We start from the raw sequence: 26,022 nt of genomic DNA, 5'->3' as shown, positions 1-26,022 counted from the left end.
CATTCCCCCCATGCCCCTCCCCTCTAGAACCCTCAGTTTGTTTCTCAGAGTCAATAGTCTCTCATGGTTCATCTCTCCCTCCGATTCCCCCCCCCCATTTTTCCCTTCCTTCTCCTAGTGTCCTCCGTGCTATTCCTGATGTTCCACAAATAAGTGAAACCAGATGATCATTGACTTTCTCTGCTTGACTTATTTCACTTAGCATCATCTCCTCCAGTCCCATCCATGTGGATGTAGAAGTTGGGTATTCGTCCTTTCTGATGGCTGAGTAATATTCCATTGTATATATGGACCACATCTTCTTTATCCATTCATCTGCTGAAGGGCATCTTGGCTCTTCCCACAGTCTGGCTATTGCGGACATTGCTGCTATGAACATTGGGGTGCATATGGCCCTTCTTTTCACTATATCTGTGTCTTTGGGATAAATACCCAGGAGTGCAATTGCTGGGTCATAGGGTAGCTCTAATTTTAATTTTCTGAGGCACCTCCACACTGTTTTCCAAAGTGGCTGTACCAACTTGCATTCCCACCAACAGTGTAAGAGGGTTCCCCTTTTTCGACAACCTCTCCAACATTTGTTGTTTCTTGCCTTGTCAATTTTTGCCATTCTGACTGGTGTAAGGTGGTATCTCACTGTGGTTTTGATTTGAATTTCCCTGATGGCTAATGACAATGAACATTTTTTCATGTGTCTGTTAGCCATTTGTATGTCTTCTTTTGAGAAGTGTCTGTTCATGTCTTCTGCCCATTTTTTGAATTGGTTATTTGTTTTGGGGTGTTGAGTTTGAGAAGTTCTTTATAGATCTTGGATATCAGCCCTTTGTCTGTAGTGTCATTTGCAAATATTTTCTCCCATTCTGTGGGTTGCCTCTTCATTTTGTTCACTGTTTCCTTTGCTGTGCAGAAGCTTTTTATCTTGATGAAGTCCCAAAAGTTCATTTTTGCTTTTGTTTCACTTGCCTTTGGAGATGTATCTTGAAAGAAGTTGCTGTGGCTGATGTTGAAGAGGTTACTGCCTATGTTCCCTTCTAGGGTTTTGATGGATTCCTGTCTCACATTGAGGTCTTTCATCCATTCTGAGTTTATCTTTGTGTATGGTGTTAGAGAATGGTTGAGTTTCATTCTTCTGTATATAGCTGTCCAATTTTCCCAGCACCATTTATTGAAGAGGCTTTTTTTTCATTGCATAGTTTTTCCTGCTTTGTCGAAGATTATTTGACCATAGAGTTGAGGGTCCATATCTGGGCTCTCTGTTTGTTCCATTGGTCTATATGTCTGTTTTTGTGCCAGTACCATGCTGTCTTGGTGATCACGGCTTTGTAATATAGGTTGAAATCAGGCAGCGTGATGCCCCCAGCTTTGTTTTTCTTTTTCAACATTCCCTTGGTGATTCGGGGTCTTTTCTGATTCCATACCAATTTTAGGATTGTTTGTTCCAGCACTTTGAAAAATGTCATTGGAATTTTGATCGGGATGGCGTTGAAGGCATAGATTGCTCTGGGTAGCATAGACATTTTAACAATGTTTATTCTTCCGATCCATGAGCATGGAATGCTTTTCCATCTTTTTGTGTCTTCTTCAGTTTCTTTCATGAGTGTTCTGTAGTTCCTAGAGTATAGATCCTTCACCTCTTTGGTTAGGTTTTTTCCGAGGTATCTTATGGTTTTTGGTGCTATTGTAAATGGAATCATTTCTCTAATTTCTCTTTCTACAGTTGCGTTGTTAGTGTATAAGAATTCAACTGATTTCTGTGCATTGATTTTGTATTCTGCCACATTACTGAATTGCTGTATGAGTTCTAGTAATTTGGGGGTGGAGTCTTTTGGATTTTCCACATAAAGTATCATGTCATCTGCAAAGAGAGAGTTTGACTTCTTCTTTGCCAATTTGAATACCTTTCATTTCTTTTTGTTGTCTGATTGCTGTTGCCAGGACTTCTAGTACTATGTTGAACAATAGTGGCATGGGTGGGCATCCTTGACATGTTCCTGATCATAAGAGAAAGACTTTCAGCTTTTCCCCACTGAGGATGATATTCACTGTGAGTTTTTCATAGATGGATTTTATGAAATTGAGGAATGTTCCCTCTATCCCTATACTCTGAAGAGTTTAATCAGGAAAGGATACTGTATTTTGTTAAATGCTTTTTCTGCATCAATTGAGAGGACCATGTGGTTCTTCTCTCTCCTCCCATCAATGTGTTCTATCACATTGATTGATTTGCCAATGTTGAACCACCCTTGCATCCTGGGGATAAATCCCACTTGGTCGTGGTGGATGATCCTTTTAATGTATTGTTGGATCCTATTAGGTAGGGTTTTGTTGAGAATTTTGGAATCCATATTCATCAGGGATATCGGTCTGAAATTCTCCTTTTTGATGGGGTCTTTGCCTGGTTTGGGGATTAAGGTAATGCTGGCCTCAGAGAATGAGTCTGGAAACTTTCCTTCTGTTTCTATTTTTTGAAACAGCTTCAGGAGAATAGGTATTATTTCTTCTTTGAATGTTTGGTGAATTCCCCCAGGGAATCCATCAGGCCCTGGACTCTTGCTTTTTGGGAGGTTTTTGGATCACTGCTTCAATCTTCTTACTGGTTATTGGCCTATTCAGGTTGTCAATTTCTTCCTGTTTCAGTCTTCGTAGTTTATAGGTTTCCAGGAAGGCATCCATTTCTTCCAGGTTGCTTAATTTATTGGCATATTGTTGTTGATAATAATGTCTAATAATTGTTTCTATTTCCTTGGTGTTAGTCGTGATCTCTCCCCTTCCATTCATAATTTTATTAATTTGGGTCCTTTCTCTTTTCTTTTGGATAAGTCTGGCCAGTGGTTTATCGATCTTATTAATTCTTTCAAAGAACCAACTTCTAGTTTTACTGATCTGATCTACTGTGTTTCTGGTTTCTAATTCATTGATTTCTGCTCTAATCTTAATTATTTCTCTTCTAATGCATGGCTTAGGCATCGTTTGTTGCTTTTTCTCTAGTTCTTTAAGGTGTAAAGTTAGTTGGTGAATTCGGGATTTTTCTATTTTTTTTGAGTGAGGCTTGGCTGGCTATGTATTTCCCCCTTAGGACCGCCTTTGTAGTATCCTATAGGTTTTGGATCGATGTGTTTTCATTCTCATTAGTTTCCATGAATTGTTTAAGTTCTTTGATTTCCTGGTTGACCCAAACATTCTTGAGCAGAGTGGTCTTTAGCTTCCAAGTGTTTGAATTTCTTCCAGATTTTTTCTTGTGATTGAGTTCCAGCTTTAAAGCATTATGGTCTGAGAATATGCAGGGAATAATCTCAGTCTTTTGGTACTGGTTGAGAACTGATTTGTGACCCATTATGTGGTCTATTCTGGAGAAAGTTCTTTGTGTGCTCGAGAAGAATGAGTATTCTGTTTTTTTAGGGTGGAAAGTTCTGTATATATCTATGAGGTCCATCTGGTCCAGTGTGTCATTCAAAGCTCTTGTTTCTTTGTTGATTTTCTGCTTAGATGATCTGTCCATTGCTGAGAGTGGAGTATTGAGGTCTCCTACAATTAACGTATTATTATCAATATGACTCTTTATTTTGGTTAACAGCTGGCTTATGTAGTTGGCTGCTCCCATGTTGGGGCGTATATATTTATGATTGTTAGATCTTCTTGCTGGATAGACCCTTTAAGAATAATGTAGTGTCCTTCTGTGTCTCTAACTATAGTCTTTAGCTTAAAATCTAATTTGTCTGATACAAGAATTGCTATCCCAGCTTTCTTTTGAGGTCCGTTGGCATGGAAGATGGATCTCCATCCCTTCACTTTCAGTCTGGATGTATCTTTAGGTTCAGAATGAGTCTCTTGTAGACAGCGTATGGATGGGTCCTGTCTTTTTATCCAATCTGCAACCCTGTGCCATTTTATGGGGGCATTTAGGACATTCATGTTGAGCGTGATTATTGAACACTATGAATTTATGGTCATCATGTTGCCTGTGGAGTCCTTGTTTCTATAGATTGTCCCCCTCTGTAAATTTCTGTTCTATATCACTCTTGGGGTCTTTCTCCTTTTATAGAACCCCCCACCCCCCCACACTTAATATTTCTTGCAGGGTCGGCTTAGAGGTCACACATTCTTTCAGTTTCTGCCGGTCTTGGAAGCTCTGCATCTCTCCATCCATTCTAAATGACAGCCTTGCTGGATAAAGTATTCTTGGCTGCATGTTCTTCTCATTTAGTAACCTGAATATGTCTCACCAGCACTGTCTGGCTTGCCACGTCTCTGTGGATAGGTCTGACATTATTCTGATGTTCCTCCCCCTGCACGTAAGGAATCTCTTCCCCCTAACTGCCCTTAAGATGGTTCCTTTGTTCTAAGATTTGCAAGTTTTACTATTACATGCCGGAGCGTTGGTCTGTTTTCCTTGATCTTGGGAGGGGCCTTATCTGCTTCTAGGACACAAATGTTCGTTTCATTCCCCAGATTAGGGAAGTTCTCAGCTATGATTTGCTTAAATATATCTTCTAGTCCTCTCTCTCTCTCTCTCTCCACCCCCTCAGGGATCCCAATAATTCTGACATTGGAAGATTTCATGCATCACTTATTTCTCTAATTCTGTTTTCATGGGTTTTGAGCTGTTTTTCCCAAGCCTCCTCTTTTTCCTTCTTTTTTTATCAATTAGTCTTCTAGATCACTAATTCGTTCTTCTGCCTCATTTACTCTAGCCGTTAGAGTATCTAGATTAGATTGGATCTCACTGATAGCATTTTTAAGTTCTGCCAGTTCAGCTTTCATTTCTGCTCTTAGAGACTCTATGTTGCCATTAATCGATTTCTCCATTCTAGCTATTGTCTTCATAACTGTTACCCTGAAGTCCAGTTCCGACATCTTGGTTATATCTGAATCCATTTGTAAATCTGTGGTATAAGTCATAATCTCTGAGTCTTTCCTATTTTGGGGGTTCCTTCTTCTAGTCATTCTGTTGACGGGTGGCTGAGGGAATATACAGAGTCCAAATTATTGACCACAATCCAAACAAGATGAACCTGTTTTATAGGGACCTTAGGGTTGCCGGCTTCTTGTTCTCCCAGCCTGTCTTCTGAGGGAGGGGCCTGCCATGCTGTTACTGCCCAACCCTGTTTGGGCAGAGTTGCCCTGCCCCCCCCGGGGGGGTGGGCTCAGTGAAAACTCTTTTTTTGGGGCTTTTGTTCTCTGGCAGCTTTCCCTGGAGTCCCTTCAGAGCAGAAGAGACCGCTTCTAACCCTCTGCATCAGAGCAGCGAGATCGCAGTCTGTTCTTCAGTGAGCTCTCCAGGCCACACTATCTCCGTTGCTGTCTGGGCTGCTATAAACTACAGTGTCCTGGGTTGTGCGCCCCTCAGCAGAGCTCTCAGTCCTCATCTCCAGGTCGGGGAACAATCTGCCCTTTGTGCTTCTAAAGCTGCCAGCCGCCCTCAGTTCGCACGCCTGGTCCCACTGCTCCAGGTTTCATTCCAGGGGGCTGCCCTAAAGTCCTTTCCCCATCGCCACTGGTCTGCGAGTCTGTGCTCTGTCCCCAGCATGGGAGAATTTTGCGCTCCTGTGTTATTTCACCTTCCCAGCGCCAGCACTTATGGCAGCTCCTTCCCCCTTCTGTTTATCTTTGGATATGTGCCCACGGGAGTGGAATAACGGCTCCCAGCTTCGTAACCAACCACCTGTGATATTCTCTTTGTAGAGATCCAGATATATCTTCTTACATCTCTGGCTGATTTCGTGGGTGTTCAGAGTGGTCTGGTAGATATCCAGCTCAATTCCAGGGACTGGTTGGAAAAATCCCCTACTCCTTTGCCATCTTTTCCCAACTCCATATAAAACATTTAGATTGGTTGAAATCCAAAACACTTGATAACACAAATTGCTGGCAAGGATATGAAGCAACAGGAATTCTCATTCATTGCTTAGTTATAAAAGGATGTGGGAGGGGCACCTGGGTGGCTCAGTCAGTTAAGTGTTGGACTCGATTTCAGCTCAGGTCATGATCTCACGGGTTTGGTGAGATGAAGCCCTGCGACGGTCTCCATGTTGACTGTGGAGCCTGCTTGAGATTCTCTCCCTCCCTCTCCCTCTGCCCCTCTCCCCTCCTCTGGTCATGTCCTCTTGTTCTCTCAATCTCTCTCTCCAGAAAGGAGCAAGGAGCGTCCATGCGCCCTCCAGGCACACCACTCTCCCAACACTGCCAGTGTGTTCACCAACCCGGAAGCTCCTAGTTCTTTATTTTTAATTTGGATGCCTGTTATTTCTTTTCCTTGCCTAATTGCCCTAATTGCTAGGACTTCTTATACTATGTTGAAAAACAGTGGCAAGAGTGGGCATCCTTGTCTTTTTCCTGATCTTAGAGGAAAAGCTTTTAGCTTTTCACTGTTGAGTATGATGTTAGTTGTGGGTTTGTTATATATGGCCTTGATTATTTTTATTATGTTTATTATACCCACTTTGTTGAGAGTTTTTATCATAAATGTATGTTGAATTTTATTGAATGTTTTTCCTGCATCTATTGTGATGGTCATATGTTTTTATTGTTTATAAAAATGAAATTTGTTCTCCTTTTTGTAGTTTCTTTAGGTGTAATTTTTTTTGTTATTGATTTAATCTCCTTACTAGTAATTTGTCTATTCAGATTTTCTATTTCTTCCTGATTTAGTCTTGGAAATTGTGTGTTCCTAAAAATTTATCCATTTATTCTAGGTTGTCCAATTTGTTGGTGTATAATTCTCTTAGTAGTCTCTTAGATCCTTTGTATTTTTATATTATCAATTGTAACTTCTGGTTCATTTCTGATTTTATTTATTTGAGCCTCCTGTCTTTTTTTCTTGGTGAATCTAGCTAAAGGTTTGTCAATTTTTTTTATCTTTACAAAGAACCAGCTCTTAATTTTATTGATCTTTTTTTATTGTCCTTTTAATCTCTATTTCATTTATATTTACTCTGATCTTTATTATTTTCTTTTCTTCTACTAACTTTGGCCTTTTTTCTTTTTTCCTAGTTCTTTTAGGTATAAGGTTAAATTATTTATTTGTGATTTTTCTTTCTTCTTGAAATAGGCCTGTATTGCTATGTACTTTCCTCTTAGGACAAATTTTGCTCTATCCCATAGATCTTAGTATGTCATATTTGTATTTTTGTTTGTCTCTAGTTTATTTGTATTTATTTTTAATTTTTTTAATTATAATTTTTTTTATTATGTTAGTCAACATCACTAGTTTTTTTTTTTTTTTAATCCTTTGGTTTCTTTGATGACCCTTTGGTAGTTCAGTAGCATGTTGTTTAATCTCCATGTTTTTCTGGTTATTCCAGTTTTATTATGGTAATTTATTTCTAGTTTCATACCATTGTGGTCAAAGAAGCTGCTTGATATGAATTCAGTCTTCTTGAACTTATTGATACTTGTTTTGTGGCCTAACATATGATCTATCCTAGAAAATGTTCCATGTGTACTTGAGAAGAATATGTATTTTGCTGCTTTTGAATATATATATCTATTAAGTCCATCTGGTATAATGTGTTTTTTAAGGCTGATATTACCTTATTGATTTTCTGTAAGGATGATCTATCCATCGATATAAATGGGGGTGTTAAAGTCTTCTACAATTATTGTATTGCTTTCAATTTTTCCCTTTAGATCTGCTAATATCTGCTTGGTATGTTTTGGTGCTTCTATGTTGTACATATATATTTATAAATATTATATCTTTTAGCCATATTCATCTCTTTATCATTATATAGCACCTTTCTTTACCATTTATTATAGTCTTTGTTTTTTTATTTTATTATGTGATGTTAATCACCATACATTACATCATTAGTTTTTTATGTAGTGTTCCATGTTTCATTGTTTGTGTATAACATCCAGTGCTCCATGCAGAACGTGCCCTCTTTAATACCCACCACCAGTCTAGCCCATCCCCCTACACCCTCCCTTCTAGAACCCTCAGTTTGTTTTTCAGAGTCCATAGTCTCTCATGGTTCGTCTCCCCCTCCAGTTTCCCCCCCTTTATTTTTCCCTTCCTACTATCTTCTTCTTTTTTTTAACATATACTGTATTATTTGTTTCAGAGGTACAGGTCTATGATTCAACAGTTTTACACAATTCACAGCACTCACCATAGCACATACCCTCCCCAATGTCTATCACCCAGCCACCCCATGCCTCCCACCCCCCACCACTCCAGCAACCCTCAGTTTGTTTCCTGAGATTAAGAATTCCTCATATCAGTGAGATCATATGATACATGTCTTTCTCTGATTGACTTATTTTGCTCAGCATAATACCTTCCAGCTCCATCCACGTTGTTGCAAATGGCAAGATTTCATTCCTTTTGATGGCTGCATAATATTCCATTGTATATATATATACAACATCTTCTTTATCCATTCATCTGTTGATGGACATCTTGGCTCTTTCCACAGTTTGGCTATTGTGGACATTGCTACTGTAAACATCGTAGAGTACGTACACGTACCCCTTCGGATCACTACATTTGTATCTTTGGGGTAAATACCCAGTAGTGCAGTTGCTGGGTCGTATGGTAGCTCTATTTTCAACTTTTTGAGGAACCTCCATACTGTTTTCCAGAGTGGCTACACCTGCTTGCATTCCCACCAACAGTGTTGGAGGGTTCCCCTTTCTCCGCATCCCCGCTAACATCTGTCATTTCCTGACTTGTTATTTTTAGCCATTCTGACGGGTGTGAGGTGGTCTCTCATTGAGGTTTTGATTTGGATGTCCCTGATGCCGAGCAATGTTGAGCACTTTTTCATGTGTCTGTTGGCCATTTGGATATCTTCTTTGGAAAAATGTCTGTTCGTGTCTTCTGCCCATTTCTTGATTGGATCATTTGTTCTTTGGGTGTTGAGTTTGATAAGTTCTTTATAGATTTTGGATACTAGCCCTTTATCTGATATGTCATTTGCAAATATCTTCTCCCATTCTGTCGGTTGTCTTTTGGTTTTGTGGACTGTTTCTTTTGCTGTGCAAAAGCTTTTTATCTTGATGAAGTCCCAATAGTTCATTTTTGCCCTTGCTTCCCTTGCCTTTGGTGACATTTCTAGGAAGAAGTTGCTGTTGCTGAGGTCGAAGAGGTTGCTGCCTGTGTTCTCCTTTAGGATTTTGATGACTCCTGTCTCACGTTGAGGTCTTTCAACCATTTTGAGTCTATTTTTGGGTGTGGTGTAAGGAAATGGTCCAGTTTCATTGTTCTGCATGTGGCTGTCCAATTTTCCCAACACCATTTGTTGAAGAGACTGTCTTTTTTCCATTGGACATTCTTTCCTGCTTTGTCGAAGATTAGTTGACCATAGAGTTGAGGGTCCATTTCTGGGCTCTCTATTCTGTTCCATTGATCTATGTGTCTGTTTTTGTGCCAGTACCATACTGTCTTGATGATGACAGCTTTGTAATAGAGCTGGAAGTCCGGAATTGTGCTGCCACCAGCTTTGCTTCTCTTTTTCAACATACCTCTGGCTATTTGGGGTCTCTTCTGGTTCCATACAGATTTCAGGATTATTTGTTCCATTTCTTTGAAAAAAGTTGATGGTATTTTGATAGGGATTGCATTGAATGTGTAGATTGCTCTAGGTAGCATTGACATCTTCACAATATTTGTTCTTCCAATGCATGAGCATGGGACGTTTTTCCATTTCTTTGTGTCTTCCTCAATTTCTTTCCTGAGGATTTTATAGTTTTCTGAGTACAGATTCTTCGCCTCTTTGGTTAGATTTATTCTTAGGTATCTTACAGTTTTGGGTGCAATTGTAAATGGGATCGACTCCTTAATTTCTCTTTCTTCTGTCTTGGGCTGCAAGGTTGGTTCAACATCCACAAATCAATCTATGTGATACAATACATTAATAAAAGAACAAGAACCATATGATCCTCTCAATAGATGCAGAAAAAGCATTTGACAAAGTACAGCATCCTTTCTTGATCAAAACTCTTCAGAGTATAGGGATAGAGAGTACATACCTCAATATCATAAAAACCATCTATGAAAAACCCACAGCGAATATCATTCTCAATGGGGAAAAACTGAGAGCTTTCCCCCTAAGGTCAGGAACGTGGCAGGGATGTCCACTGTCACCACTGCTATTTAACATAGTACTAGAAGTCCTAGCCACAGCAATCAGACAACAAAAAGAAATAAAAGGCATCTGAATCGGCAAAGAAGAGGTCAAACTCACTGTTTGCAGATGATATGATACTTTATGTGGAAAACCCAAAAGACACCACCCCAAAACTGCTAGAACTCATACAGGAATTCAGTAAAGTGGCAGCATATAAAATCAATGCACACAAATCAGTGGATTTCCTATACACTATAGGCTTTGTTTTTAAAGTTTATTTTGTATGATATAAGTATAGCTACACCTGCTTTCTTTTCATTTCCATTTGCATGAAATTTTTTTTTGTCCCTTCACATTCAGTCTGTGTGTGTCCTTATTTCTTAAGTGAGTCTCTTATAGACAGCATATAGATTTTTTTTTTAATCCACTCAGCTACTCTGTCTTTTTGAATGGTGAGTTTAGTCCATTTATATATAAAGTAATTATTGATATGTATGTACTATTGTCATTTTGATAATTGTTTCCTGGCTTTTTTTGAAGTTCCTCTTGGTTCCTTTTTTCTCTCTCTTCCCTTGTGGTTTGATGGCTTTCTTTAGTGTTAGTTTTAGATTCCTTCCTCATTTTCTTTTGTATATTTACTATAAGTTTTTTTCTTTGTGGTTACCATGAGGTTCACATATAATATCCCATATATATAAGAAGTTTTTTTTTTTATGTTGATAACAACTTAATTTTGGACACATTCCAAAGCTCCTCATTCTATTATTTTGATGACACATATTACATCTTTTAATTTTATGCATCCTTAATTATTTTAATTTTAATTAATTTTACTATTTTTGCCTTTGACCTTAACCTTGCTTTGTAAATGATGGATTCACTACCTTTACTATATATTTGCCTTTTCCAGTAAAATTAATACTTTCATATCTTTTCACATTATTAGTGTCTTTTCTTTTCAGTTTAGAGAAATCTCCTTAACATTTCCTCTAAAGCTGTTTTAGTGGTGATCTCCTCTAGCCTTCGCTTATCTGGAAAACTCCTAAACTCTCCTTCATTCTGAATGATAACCTTTGCAAGTAGACAATTCTTGATTGGAAATTTTTTTGCTTTCAGCACTTTGAATCATGCCACTCCCTTCTGGCCTGGATAGAGTTTCTGCTGCAAAATTTGTTAATAGGCTTATGAGTTTTTCCTTGTACATTAAATAAATTGTTTTTCTATACCTCTTTTTAGATTCTCTCTTTATCTTTAACTTTTACCATTTTAATTATATATCTTGGTGTGGTTCTGTTTGGGTTCCTCTTATTTGGAATTCTCTGGGATTCCCGGGCCTAGATATCTGTTTCCCCCCCCAGATTAGAGAAGTTTTTAGCCCTTATTTCTTTGGATATTTTTTCTGTGTCTTGATGTGCCTTCTCTCTTTTTAAAAAAGATTTTATTTATTTTAGAGAGAGAGAGAGTGCAAGTGAGTGGAGGGGGGGAGAAGCAGAGGGGGAGGGAGAAGAAGAGGGAGAGAGAATCTGAAGCAGACTCCACACTCAGCACAGAGCCTGATGTGGGACTTGATCTCACGGCTGTGAGATCATGACCTGAGCCAAAACTAAGAGTTGGATGCTTAATGGACTGAGTCACCCAGGTTCCCCTTGATGTGTTTCTTGTATCTTTTGTTGTAGAGGTGCAGTTTATCCAGTTCTCAGGTCCATTTTGGAGGAAAATTATTCTGCATGTAGCTATAAAATTATCATATCTGTAGAAGGAGATGAGTTTAGAGTCTTTTTATATCTCCACCCTGAATCCCCCTTTTTATCTCTTTCCATTAATTTAACAGATTGTATCAGCTTGATTGGTACAAATAGAACAAGTTGGACTCTGTGCCACACAACTAGCTTTGACTTCAAGCTGGTAGATTTCATTTATTAAAAAAATGAGTTCTACTTCTGGGAATATGGAATTGGGTATATAAATGAACAGACTCCGTCTTTGTAAATCTGCTTTCCTAAATTTTTTTTTTTAAGTTTTAAATCCTATACTACATCAGTAAACATAAAGCAGAAAAAGGAATGAGTGTCTTAATTATTCTAGAAACATCTTGGAACTCTTTTTAGCACCAGACCAGGCATAATTCTTATACAGAGCAGAGACAGTCTGTAGCATTCTTACATGGAAAAGAACAAAAACCGTGAGTCCTATTTTTTAATCTCCTTCTTCCCATGTAAGATAAGGAATTGGGCACTAGCAATAACACATATGATTTGCAAAACATTTAATATTTTCAAGTAGCTTTAGGTAAGCGTTTTCTCATTGCAGCAGCTTGGTGCAATGCTCACCCTTTCACCCATGAAGGAAAAAAGGCATAGAGAAATTAGACTGATTTTGCACAGGGTCTCATAACTAGTAATAACTTGGGAGGGAGAAAATTGTTGGTCAGGACCTTCAAGTTCTAATTTGATTTTCTCTCTATTTACCCTGCCCACAAACCCTTGATTAACATCAATTTCTCTGTGATTAGCTATATTCCTATGTCTCTGGAATGTGTCTGAAGAGACCCAGAGAAAGGTGTGTGGAGGAAGAGAGGAGGAGACATCACTGTCCCCACAGGACATGCAGTCACACAAAGTCATCCCAGGTGCCAACATTAAAGCCAGGAGGTCAATTCAAATCTTGGAGCCATCTAGGCGTAGCTCCTCATGCTACCTCCTGATATAAGACAGTGGCCCAGAGCAGCCTTACCTTGTCCACACTCCAACTTCTGGCAGGTATGGTTGGTGGGCACTATGAAGTAGCCACCCATGCATCGTGTACAGATGTGTGCGCTGTGGCAAAGCTCACAGTTGTCTGAGCAGGGCAGGCAGGTGTGCCCCTCGGCAGGGTAGTGGCTTGCTGGGCAGCTCTCCCAACACTCCCCCTGATATAGGAAGCGCTCCTGGCCATGCTTATCTGAACAGATGGAGGGGTAACAAAAAGAAGGAAAATGTACAAAATTAACTGTGAAGCTAATATAACCTAAGATTTTTTTTTTTTTAAAGATGTAAGTATTTTGGCGGCTAGGGGACCAGGAGTATAAGAATGTATTTAATGAAAATTACAATATCTATATACTTATAGTTGAAAAGTTTTCATTGTAGGGAATAATTTTTGAATATTTTGTATATTTGAGTGAGTAGGGACTACCATCTGTAATGTCACTGCAAAAGCAGAAATCACACTCTGTGAATAACTATAAGTCAGAAAGTGTTTAACTTTCCCAAGGGCTCTTTTTGGTATCTGTGAAAGCTCTCAGACTTGGGAGCTATAGAGGTCCTATAAGAACAAACAAATGCTTACTGATAGAGCCATTTTTGTAAGAGTGCAGACTTTTAGAATGATTTTGAATTCTGTTATCAAAATCACATGCTTGTATTAACTGTCCAAAAATCTGAATTTTTGCATTGTTGCCAACTCCTATGATGACAGCCTATTGAAGTGCTATAGACCAAGCACACCTTTTTGACTCCTTAAATGGATTTTTGGAAGTCCTGAGCTTCTGTCAACATTGGAGTCTACTTGGAAAGAATTAGCAGTATGTCTAATGTGAGACTATGGGAATATGCTTTTGGAGGGGATAGAAAATTCGAACCAATTATACGTCACAATGAATGAGAAAGAATTATAATCAGTTTATATACACCTAAAACAAAATTAACAAAATGTGCCTAGAGGTCTCCTACCCTCACCCTACTGGAGTTTTTGTTTGTGCTGAGTATATTTAGGGCATCCATCTTCTCTGGATTAAGTCTCCCATATGCTCCTGCCTCTGCAGAACACCTGACCTGTGTTTCCCAAAATAACTGGGGCTAGTGTTCACTCATGATATACCACGTGAAGATCCAGAAGTGTTGACCTTCAAGGTGCAAGGTTGCTGAATCTGTGGATAAAGATATTGCTAACCCTGTGTTGCAAGGGCAGAATCTTAATATCAGTATACTAGATCGAACCACATGAAATTGCCAACATTCAAGTATTTTTGTGTCCAAATGATCCAACCTGATGTTTTGTCCTTAATTAAGTCCCTAGTTCAAATCCAATTTAAAAATCACACCCTTGGATTATGGGCTCTGAAGCTACCTCTTTTCTATTTGTGATTTCCAACTGGAAGTCTGCTGGTTCCCAAGGGACAAAGCCAATAAAGAGGATTTCCCTAGGGTGGTGTAAGAATGTGTCTGCGCTCTCCAAGTTTGAATTGGATGAACATTATCCTTTAAGGGAAGGAGAGTGTTTGGGAGGATGTAATGTGCATTTGGTGATTCTACAGCTGCAGGTTGATATAGAGCACAAACCCCTGCTCTCGTGGAACATGGAATCTCGACACCACAAAAGGGTCAACCTTCCAAGCTCTGTTCTTCTCAGACACCTTATGAAAACCCTAGCAAACCCCATTTCCACCATAACTCATTCAGAAAAGATCCTATTTTTCAGAGGGCTGAACTTCTCAGATATAGGTAGGAAGATTTGAGAACAGTGAGAAGCTACTTTCTCCTCCATTCAGCAGTTGCTATCCACGCCCTATACCCTCCCACAACATCACCTCAGGATCCAGAGGCTTGGGACAGTCTGGGATATATTGAGATCTAAATACATATTTGTTGTATGAATGAATGAGTGGCTAAGTGCCTTAATATTGAGCAATATTCCCATTTTCCTAACATATCCACCTGGATCAACAATCTAAAAATAAAAATTAACAATGATGGGTTCCAATATCAGAGGAAATGTTCTCCAATCCCATTTGTATTGTTCAGACATGGCTTTATTATTTGAACCTCGTTGGGTATTATAATTTGAGTTTAAAAAACAGATTTAGATGGTCTTGGTATTTAAAATACATGGACCCTGTAAAGGAGTTGACTTAGATGCCTTGATCAAGGGCAGCTTTTCCTGCAGATTTGGTCCAGAATTACACCAAGATTGGCTCAAATTTCTAATAGCCTGGGTAGTATGGCAGCTCTGGGTAGTATTACCAGCTTTGGCTGGTAATTTGGATACCCCAGTGATTTAAATTATCATGCATAAATTTTTGGCTACTTGACCAGAGTCTCAGAATTTAAATTATTGTGACAATAAATAAGGGAAGCTTGTTCTAGTAGCAGAAGGGCTGATATTTTTGTAAGGTGCTAAACCTTTCATGTGATAATATGAGTCAAAGTGCAAGAAACTCTGAGAATGGCTTTCATTTATACCTAAGAGCAATTGGCTGTTTCCAGAGCATCTCTTGCAGCTAATTTCATTAGAAGAGAAGGTGGACTCATGTGAAGACAGCATGCCTTCAGGAAGAAAGAAAGGTTGAGGGTAGAAGACATGAAGGGAAAGGATTGCTGGAAATGATGAAAGAAAGGCTGAGGGGGTGCCTGGGTGGCTCAGTCGGTTAAGTGTCTGCCTTCAACTCAGGTCATGATCTGGGGTCCTGGGATTGAGCCCCGCAACACGCTCCCTGCTCAGTGGGGAGTCTTCTTCTCCCTCCCCTCTGCACCTCCCCCCCTGCTCGTGCTCTCTCTCTCTCTCAAAGAAATAAAATCTTAAAAAAAATAAAGGCTGAGGGATTCTGAAAGTAAACTTTATAAAGTTTAGCTTCAACATTTTTCTTACTGTAGTTGTTGTGTGATTGGTCAAATTTAGCTTTGGGTTCAGTTTTGTAGAGGAAAATCCGGACAAGAGCTTAGAGGGAATCTTCACCAACAGGGCTAGAAATCTGTACTTTCAAAAGGATTCAAACCTAAATCTTAATAAAATTACAGTTAACCAAAGGTGAGATTTCTGTGAACTGATGGGAGATGCTTATGTGTGTATTTGGCACCCTGTAGTCAGAGGGTTTTCAGCCTTTTTTTTTTTTTTTTTTAACGATTTTATTTAAGTATTTATTTGAGAGAGGAGCAGGGGGAGGAGCAGAGGGGGAGGGAGGAATGAGGAGAGAATCTCAAGAAAATTTGGTGCCCAACATGGAGCCTGTCACAGGGCTGAATCCCACAACCCCGAGATCATGACCTGAGCCAAAACCAAGAGTTAGAGGCCCAGCTGACTGAGCCACCCAAACACCCCTCAGTATTAAAGCCTGTTGCTATGGAACTGCCTCAGGTCAGGCATCCCTTGTCTTTAGCACTGTTTCATGTACTGGCCATGCTAATATATGCACTAGGGGCCTTGTGCTCTAATAGGGGGGAACCCTGCTAATCAGAGCTTGCTCAACAATGCCTTCTCTGGCAAGGCTTTTCTGCTCACTAGAGCTGAAAGTGATGTTTCCCCTCTGACTTGTGGTAGGATTCCTTCCTTCCTTTGGTCTTTAATATTTTCTTGTTTTATAATACATGAGCACAAATCCCTGTTAGGCTGTAAAGTCCTTGAAGGCAAGCATCATACAATCATTTATTGCATTTTCTATGGCAACTATGTGTAGTAACTTCTACATGTGAACTTTTGTTAAGATATGGAGTAAACATAGACTTTTAAACAAAAAATAGAGAAGAAATGTCAAAGCATCTTTTGTGTGGATTGGTCCAAGTAACTATAAGATGCTTAGAACATACTAGACATTTGTTCGGTATTCAAGCGAATCCTTAATTTTGGACTATGTATGAAGATTTAGTGTGTTTTAAGTGTGAAAGGGATTCTAGATGCTGTCTTGTCTATGTGCCACCTCCACCCCCATTCTTTTTTTTTTTTTTTTTTTTACAAACAAGGAGAAACTTAAAAGAGGTGGAACTAGAACCCAGGTACCCTGATTGCTGGTACTGATATTCTTTCTACTGAACCATTCATTTATTCAGTTATACTGTGCGTGCTGATGCTCTACCAGTGCTCAAAGCTAGTGCTCAGGTAGAAACCATTCACTGCTCTTACAGGACATAGAGTCTTATGGACAAGATAGCTATCAAGTTTGAGGATGAATGTAAAGGGGTAAGTGGAGGCTCCAAGGATGCACATATGGAGAGGTCCCATCCCAGACAAGGAAATTGGGGCAGCCCTCATTGAGGAAATGATGTTGAAACTGAGACCTACAAATAAATAGAGGTCAGGCAGATAAGTGAGGAACATTTCCAGTGAAGTCTTTGAACAGCTAGAGAAATTCACATGCCCACAGGAGTAAGTAGGTACGAACAATAACAGTGGTAGTAGTCGTAGTCTAGAAGTAGTAAGGGTAGTATTTGATATTTATTGAGTACTTCTAATGTGCCCAGCCCTATTTAAGTGCTTTGTTATTTTATCTCATTTAACCTCATTTCATTGTCATAATCTTAAAAGTAGAAAACCATTATCACCATCCTTTAGACGAGGAAGGAAACAGAAAGGAGCAGGCTACAGAGAAAAATTGATATAGATCTACTTTGTTTACATAAGAAACAAAGAAATAATTTTAATTTACACAAAGAAATGTGTTCTCTCCCATTTTCCTGCAAATGCATGATACTCTCAATTTGTTCTTCATTTTTCTTGGTTATATTATGAGGAAGAATAAAGATAAATAATTCTCTTCCACCAGAAAAAAAACCATGTAAGCACGATGGCGGTGGTAACTGATGGCCTTGGGATCAGTGAGACGATAGGGAGTGGTGGGGACTGTGGAGAAACAAAGAGCAGCCTCTGATCTCCACTCAACCATCTGGGGAATGTAGGCCAAGTGGTGCCCAGTGTTGTGCTCCAAGTTTTCAAAAGAAACCAAAGCAAGCCAAAACAAAAACAAACAAACAAAAAAACCAAACCACCAAGGTTTTTCTTTGAAATTTCCCAATTTTAAAATTTGGCTGAAATGTTAAAAGGTCAAGTAAAATATGAATCTGGCCCACGTGAGGTCAAAGTGGGGAACAGATATGAGGGGAAGTTGGGAAGGAGACAAGGGTCAAACTGTAGAGGACCTTTGAGATCATGGAATATAATCCAATGACAGCAGAAACTTGAACTGTTAAACCTGAGACAAAAAGTAATATTTTTGTGTTGAAACAATTCCTTTGTTCCTACAGTAGGGCTCTGACAACTTCTAAATGGCATAGCTCAGGGCTGAGGAGACGTTGACACAGCCTCTATTTCAATATTTCTCTTGAAGACTGAATGTGTCACCCTTAACATCCTCGCTTTTCACTTTCACCTCAACAAATCTTAGCTTTCCTGACGGTCTCATGTCTGAATGACCTTTCTTTCTCCTTCTTTAGAAGGACATCTCTTAGCTTCTCTCTCATGTCCTTAGGGGCAGTGAGTCTGCGCCTAGGATAATGTGAATTCATTTCCTGACAAGAAGCAGAAACTTCAAGGTGATACACACTCTCCAATGAACAGCTGTCTAATATCTACCCCTTGTCCCCAGAGTTGAAGCTTTTGAGTCAAACCAGTGGGAGAACAGCTTTGCAGAAAGGAAGAAGAGAGCAGCCAGACTTCCTCACCTACTCCACAGGCAGTGCAGTTGGAAGGCTCATTTCCTTGGCATTCTTGGCAGGTGTAGTGGCATAGATGGCATTGGTTCTCAAATTCAAATTTCCCTGAGGGACATTTGAAAATGCAGCGGCCATTGTCAAAAGTCCTAGAGGAAGAGCAGATTTCAGCGTTTGAAAGGGTGACTTTCTGGAATGGCTCTAAGTATGAGAACATGTGGTGTTCATGTTTCAGTGCACACACTTGGTTTCATTGTTCCAGAAACAAGGGGGATGCCTGGGACTGATCATCTTAGAACATGTGGAATATTAGTCACGTACCCATCCTTGGCCCAAGGTTTGGACCCAACAGCAGGCATGCCAGAAACTGGCTCAGGATGCAATCCGGAGTCTGGTTCCAAATAGGCTAACCAGTGCCTGCAGGGATTAAACCCATAGTGTGGGCCCCAGCCAAACGCAGTCAACAGTCAGATGGAGGTCTTTAAATTTTCAAGACACTAACTAGGCCTCTGAATCCAGAGGCCTTGGAGAAATATCCTTCCTTTAGTTATCAACATATGCACACTTTACAAGGGAAATGTCAACATCGAGGGCTCTCAAAAGGGTAGAATAAAGCGCGGTCCTGGTGCTTACGTGCTACTTATAATCTTGGCCTATGTATGTGGCAAGTAATCGATAAAAATGATTTTGAGTGTCATTTTTGCAAGCGTTTCCTGATTTCTAAAGTACCAACTTTTTTTCATCATGTTTGCGAACACCTACAAGGACACCACAGATGAGTTATCATGGGGCTTCTAAAACCTTTGATTTTATACACATAAAATACATATCATAATGTCACTGTTAATATTTTCATAGTCTTGCTTCTTTTCTTCCTTTGCAAAGAAATCCCAAGAGCAAACAGGATTAGGTAAATCGTATCCAAAAACTTCGCTTAGAAAAATACAAAATATTTACCAAGCGCAAGAGTCAGATAGGTGATGCGGTAATAAAGTGAGCTGTGGGGCTCCACCCCCAGAGTTTCTAATTCAGTGATTTTTGGGGGGAGAGAGCTGAGAATTTGTGTTTTTTAAGTTCCTGGGTGAAGCACATGCTGCTGGTCTAGGGAACACATTTTGAGAGCTGCTATTCTGCCTTCTGCTCGCTGATAGTATGGATTACAATGGAATTTGCTAAATGAGTCCTAAGTTAACACAGGTGGTGTCAAACTGGGTCTGTTCAAGTTTCCTTATAGTAGTAGCTACTGTTCAGCTAACTGACCATGTAGCACACATGTACCCCCGATGGTATAAGGTTGGCATCCTGGCCTGAGAGAGCGGAGGGCCTGTCAGCAAAGGTAGGGCTCCTTTCTCTCTCTACTAACTCTCTTTCCCCAAGCTGGACATCCCATGGAAGGTCAGGCGTAGGCCTGGGGTGCACTGGTGTGTCTAAATCCCACTGTTTCTACAGCTAGAGCCAGCCCTGAGCTGGGGATGGGCCATTTCAGTCACAGGGCTGTGCAGGTTGGAACAGGACCAAGGCAGCCTGAATAGGGTGTTGCTTGTGATCTTCCATCTCATCTCCACACCCTGAAGTGTCATTTACATCTGTTAGAAACAATGGGATTGGGGCGCCTGGGTGACTCAGTTGGTTAAGCGTCTGCCTTTGGCTCAGGTCATGATCCCAGGGTCCTGGGACTGAGCCCCACATCAGGCTCCTTGCTCAGCGGGGAGTCTGCTTCTCCCTCTGCCTGCCTCTGTCTCTCTCTCTGACAAATAAATAAAATCTTAAAAAAAAATTTAATTTCTGTAAAAAAAAAAAAAGAAGAAACAATGGGATTAACACCACCAACATAAGACAGACAGCCACCTCGTTCTTGCATTCTCTGCCCTTTAGGTTCTGGTCACCACTGGAGTGAACAAGCCTTTGAGCCCACTGCAGGGCATGAAGTCCCAGCCCTAAGCAGACACGTATGCACATCTGGTTGTCCATGTCAAAACAGATCCCTTGCACCACGGTGTATAATGAGAAGGCTGTGCTCCCAGCCCAGATTTTTAGTTGATGGCACTGATGCCAACTGGGAATATCCCAGCCCCACCCTGGCTCTGGTTTCTGAGCTAGAAGATTTTTCAAGGAATCATTTGGATGTGACTAGTTAAAAAAACCCAAAACCTGCCTTTAAGAAAAACTGCATAAGAGCTTTCTGAGGTTTTTTCAACAAGGAAGCTACTAGATACTCTGCTGAAGGGAGAATGGGAATGTTTACTTGTGAGGGTTCTTTTTTCCCCCTAAATTCAGTTGCAAAGGGAATGAAAAGTATATCGTCATTTTTTGCCTTTTATAGAAAGAGCTGACGAATTTGTTTAGGGGGAAATAATTTCTCTTGGGAGAGGTGATCTAATACTCTTAATGATGGGAACCGTGTAGAAGCGTCCAGAAAGTGGGGGTGGCAGACTTGGGGGTGAAGCCAATGGTGTAATACTTTTGTGTATTATATATGGTTGGGGGTGCCTTTCTGACTTGAGTGCTTGATTTTAAGAAAATATCAAGCACATAATGGTGCTTTAAACCACCTCCCTTCGTATCTACCCGAAGGAAAGCGTAGGTGAAGTACACAGGTTTTTGGAAGAATGTGATTCTTTCTAAAGATCAAAAAAGAGAAGGAAAACAGTCATGCTTGGGTAAAGGCACTGAATTACATCATCCCTTGCACCCTCCATCCCCCTCAAGGACAATTGCTAAGGAACTTGAGAAAAGTACCATTTCAAGTGGCACAGATTTCCACTGACACTAACAAATCTTCCCTAGTGGAGGAGAATAGACAACCTTGCTCTGGGCTCCATGGGGCTAAGGACAATTTCCTGTAAAGCCAACTCAAGCCATTTCTAGGACAGCCAGTCATCCACTCTGGACTTCTGAGACAATTGGGCAAGCTAATCTCTGCAGGGGAGGCATTTTGTCCCCAACTCAGGCATGCTCTTAGCCTTTTCATAGCAGTGAACAATTCCAGGTCCAATGGGGCTTATGGAAAGGAAGAAGTCGGCAAAACCAAGTGCTAAAGAGCTGGGCAGAGGTAATGTTCTCTACATTGGCACTAAATTTTCCAGACCCCCCAGTGTGTGTGTGTATGTGATACAAACTGGAACAGAAGAGATGGCAAATCAGGGTTAGTGGATCTTCTGCTGATTGTTGGTTTGGCCTTAATAAGCCATCACAAGGGCACTTAATGTAATTTCTTGGTACTTTAATTATTTTTAAGACCTTATTTATTTGCTTGGAGAGAGAGAGAGAGAAAGCATGAACAGGGGGAGGGGCAGGGGGAGAGGGAGAAGCAGGCTCCCCACTGAGCAGGGAGCCTGACTGGAGGGAGGGGCTCCATCCCAGGCCCCCCGGGATCATGACCCGAGCTGAAGGCAGACACTTAACCAACTGAACCACCCAGGTGCCCCTGGTACTTTAATATTAAATCAGAATGAAATCTGGGAAAAAGTCTTTTTTCTCCCCCTGAATTCATTGAAACAGATCAAATAAAACATTTGAGGGAGGGTCAGAATAGAGGTAACTTTCAATGTTCTTAATTGGTTCATCGACTCTATGACTCCTTCAGGACTGGGTGGGAAGCCAGCTTTGGCCAGGAGGACCATGAGGATCACAGCATTGCAGAGCTCTACATGTTAGATAGCAGTGCCAACAGGGGCTCTTTCTTCTTCCAAGTTTTCAATCATCTCTAAGGAGCTGTACCCAAGGGTTAATGGAAATGTAAAGCGAGAACTAGAATACAAAGAGAGCGCTTCCTAAAGTTTGATTTTCTGTAAAACAAGTTCAGGGTTATGTTATTTTTAAAAATTTTACTAAGGAAAAAAATTAAATATATATAAAATAAACACATATACAAGACATAACAGTACCCTTTCCTCTGTATTCATCTCTCAGCTGCAACAATTTCACTGCATGGTCAATCTTACTTATATCCCCTCTGAGTTACTTCCCTCCCATATTATTTTGAAGCAAACCTATAAGTTAAATATGAACACTTCTCTCCTAGATAAAAACTCCTTTAAGGGGGGGGTGCCTGGTTGGCTCAGCCAAACCTTCAGCTTGGGTCATGATCTCAGCCTGGGGCTCCCTGCTCAGTGGGGAGCCTGCTTCTCACTCTCCCTCTGCTGCTCCCTCCTACTCATGCCCTCTCTTTCTCTCTCTCAAATAAATACATAATCTTAAAAAAAAAATCTCCTTTAGGGATGATTTTTTCTGCCATGACTAGAGATATCCAAAAGCTTAAGACCAGGAAGAAACTTGGACAAACCAACTCTCTTGGTTATTCTGTCTCCTTACCCTTGCTTCAGATCCATTTTTTTGTTATTCTCTGTCCTGCTGTGTCCTGGAAATATGCCAACTAGAACCTGTCTCCCCAAGCTCACTTCCCCCATTTGTAAGTGGTGTTTCCCCATTGGCCTCCAGTTAATTTCAGACAAGGAAAAACACCAGCAGATCTGCAGTCGGGAGGAGAGGGAGATTGCGGGTATTTATTCCCCGCCTTGGGCTGCAATTCTGCATTCTCCTTCCATGATTCTGGAGTGGCTGTGTCCCCTACAGCTCCACTTTCTATCAAGCAAGACATCCCGTCCTCCAGGGTTGCAGCTTTTGCTTCAGGTCTAGGATGCTGCCCCACTTTTGCTGGTCCCTGAGCACTTCACCAACCCTTGACTTTGACCTCCTGAGCTACCTATTAAAATTCATGGACCTTGTACCTAACTCAGAGCTGGCCATAAAGCAGGTGCTCAAGACCATCTTGAATGGACCTGATTCCACTCAAGAAAATGTTATGGAAAATACTTAAGAAAAATACTTTGCTGACCTTTTAAGAACAAATAAGTCAACACCAACATCTTTCAAAATAGTTTTTATCTCTTCATCTTCTCAACCCTGTTCTAGGAAAATGCAGATGAAAAAAAGATCAAGTAGTTAATTGCCGTGATATGATGCCCTTTCTTGGACATATTTGCACGTAATTTTCATCAAGGAAGAGAGATGAGTGCTCAGGGAGATGAGAAGAAAATTCTTCCTGGGAAACAAGAGTTCCTTAAGGAGGAGACATGAGTTCAAGATTCATGAACATGGTTTTCTTTCTTTAAAAGCTAAATCATGGGCTGCTTAAGCCAGTTATACTACCCGTATCTCTGATCTTCGTGTACCAATGGGATTCAATTTTTTTTAATGGCTATTTATGGAAGTAGAGTTTTTTTCTCACTTTTGATGTGCCTGGGACAACCATGACTTCTGCAGTATACACTGGATGATAATAGCTGCCTCAGTAAACAAATGCTAGTAAGTTCCCTTAGTTCAAAGATGTCCAAACATGCAGTGGGATTTAACTGTTGATATGGTGAGGAATTAGGAGAAACGGGACCCATATTCGGAATGGTGTCTGTACCTAAGAGTATGTCCTGAGGCTGCTTTAAAGCAAATCCAATATGTAGAGGCATAGAAATCTAAAAGAGACACTTGGAAAATGTTACCACAGTTAGCATTGACAAGTCTTAGGACTGTTCTTTGGTGACTGTCTCCCTTCCTCCCTCCATCTCCCCCCCCTTTTTTGTCTTCCTGGGGAAGCTATTTGGGGACCCAAGCCCATAATATTGATTATATACTTTATCATTTCTTGAATTATTACTATGTGTTGATCACTGTGGGGAAATAGGGAGACAAATACAACCACAGTTTCTGCTCAGGATGTTATAATCCTGAGGAAGAATTAGATGAAATGACTGTTGTACAAAGCAGAGGGGCTGTCCATCCTAGGGATTCATTTGCCGCTGAAGCAGCCTCATCATACTGGTCTGGAGATAGCCTGCTTCCAATGCACTTTGCAGAGATGTGATGGGGCTATCCTTTCAAACACTCGGTCAGCCAGCAAATATTAAGTGCACCAATCAGAGGAGTGTCGACTAAAAAGGCAACAGGCTTCCAACTCTCTATACTAGAAATTCCCAGTGTATTAGCAGATTCTCATACCATTCAGGTACTTATTTCCCTATTCATTCACCTTCCAAACATTTACTGAGTGCCTACTATTTTCCTTGTGCCGTGATAGGTAACGGAGATACAAAGATGAGTATTTCAATGGGCTTATCGAAATATAGCTCCTCTATAGAGAGAGAGAGATTTGTAAATTAACGTTTTAAAATGTCACAGGTGCTCATGGAAGTTTATACAGAGCCCAGAGGAACATAAAGAGGAGAAGGTTCATTCTGGGAAGTGGTCAAAATGCCTTCATAGAACAGTTCATCCTTGAACTGATTCTAGAAATATGAACAGATATTTGATCAGCAGTTGGAGATGATGGGTGTGCAGAAGGGGATGCAACTGCAGGTATCAAAGGCACCATCATTTTCATTGATGAGGAAACCCCTCTAGTGTCCAGGTAACTTTCTCGCAGAGGGTACAGGACATCATGGGGAGAAGATGCTACAGAGGTGGGCTGTAGCCAGACCACAGAGGGGTTTTGTGTCATGGGAAGGAGTTTGGTTCCTTTTTCTGCAGGCCCAAGGGGTGTCTTTAAGGTGGTAAACACCTCCTCTCTCCATCCTGCCACCCATAAGCTCTCAACCACAGGAGATACTGAGAGGCCACTTACCTTGTGATGGGGCAGTCAGTGCAGTCTTCCTGAGTTGGCCCCCAGCACTTGGCACACGAGGCTTCACAGACCTGGCAGTGACCATGTTCATCAATGTATTCTCCTAGGGAACAAAATCCAGTTGTTTACCTCATTTCTACATGGCAGTGCTGCCTAGGCTGTCAGTCTGAGAGCAGCCAGATCTCTCTGTGGCTGCCTAAAAGCAATGGAAACAACACAGCGAGGAGACCTTGAATGGCTTCAGTTGCCCGTCCTAAATCCTGACCTTACAATAACAACTGCTCCTCTCCCAAGGGCCTCGGAAGTTGGAACCTCAAAAAGTTATGAGGCAATGACATAATTTTGGATCTAGTCAACATGTGTTACAGATTTTATAAGTAGAGAGAGGCCAACGGGGGCTTCTCACAGGACCCCTATACTGATCTCCTTCTGACTTTCCTGTTAAAGGCTGAGGGTTCTGGACCCCAGAGACCCCACTTATAGCCTTGGTTCAAGTCAAGCAACAAGCAGGACCCACCCACCATTCTGGGGGTATTGTGGTTACTGGTTAAGAAGGGGAGTCGAAACTTGGCTAATGTTTGACAGATGTGAGCTGCATCTCACCCTGAAAGAGTAACAATGAAGAGATAGCCAGAGAATCCTTCATTTAATTGGAAAGTTTATCTTTCCCAAGGAAAAACACATAGGAGGCCTTTCCACAGAAGTAAGTCCAGCCTTACAAACTCCTTATGACCATTTAAGAAATTACTCTCATAGTAAAAATGGTGGAGACAGGCCAACCTCTTTGAAGATGATAATCCAGTGATAAACCAATGATGGGTCTCTACTCACTGAATTCAACTCTCTACTCACACTACACATGTCCTTTCCTCCCATTGTCCTAAAAGAAATCGACAAATTTCTTCAGTCTGATCCAAAGAACCACTTGGTATTGTTTGGAAAC

The 26,022-nt window shown here is 40.6% G+C and overlaps 1 protein-coding gene across 3 annotated transcripts in view; it reads right to left on the bottom strand.

Moving 5' to 3' along the window:
* PCSK5 (proprotein convertase subtilisin/kexin type 5) overlaps nt 1-26,022 on the bottom strand; it is a 455,891-nt gene that overhangs the window by 85,269 nt on the left and 344,600 nt on the right. For all 3 annotated transcript variants that reach the window (XM_088019243.1, XM_028094318.2, XM_028094319.2), the window contains exons 21-23: nt 25,080-25,182; nt 18,476-18,612; nt 12,801-13,007 (exon numbers count right to left, since the gene is read on the bottom strand). In XM_088019243.1, the coding sequence (XP_087875369.1) occupies nt 12,801-13,007; nt 18,476-18,612; nt 25,080-25,182 (447 nt within the window). The remainder of the gene's footprint in view (nt 1-12,800; nt 13,008-18,475; nt 18,613-25,079; nt 25,183-26,022) is intronic.

This window comes from Eumetopias jubatus, unplaced genomic scaffold (assembly GCF_037043125.1).
Source record: "Eumetopias jubatus isolate StellerSeaLion01/CBP00866 unplaced genomic scaffold, mEumJub1_p1.0 scaffold_15, whole genome shotgun sequence".
Classification (NCBI taxonomy): Eukaryota; Metazoa; Chordata; class Mammalia; order Carnivora; family Otariidae; genus Eumetopias; species Eumetopias jubatus.
This window is presented reverse-complemented; position numbering and strand designations above follow the sequence as displayed.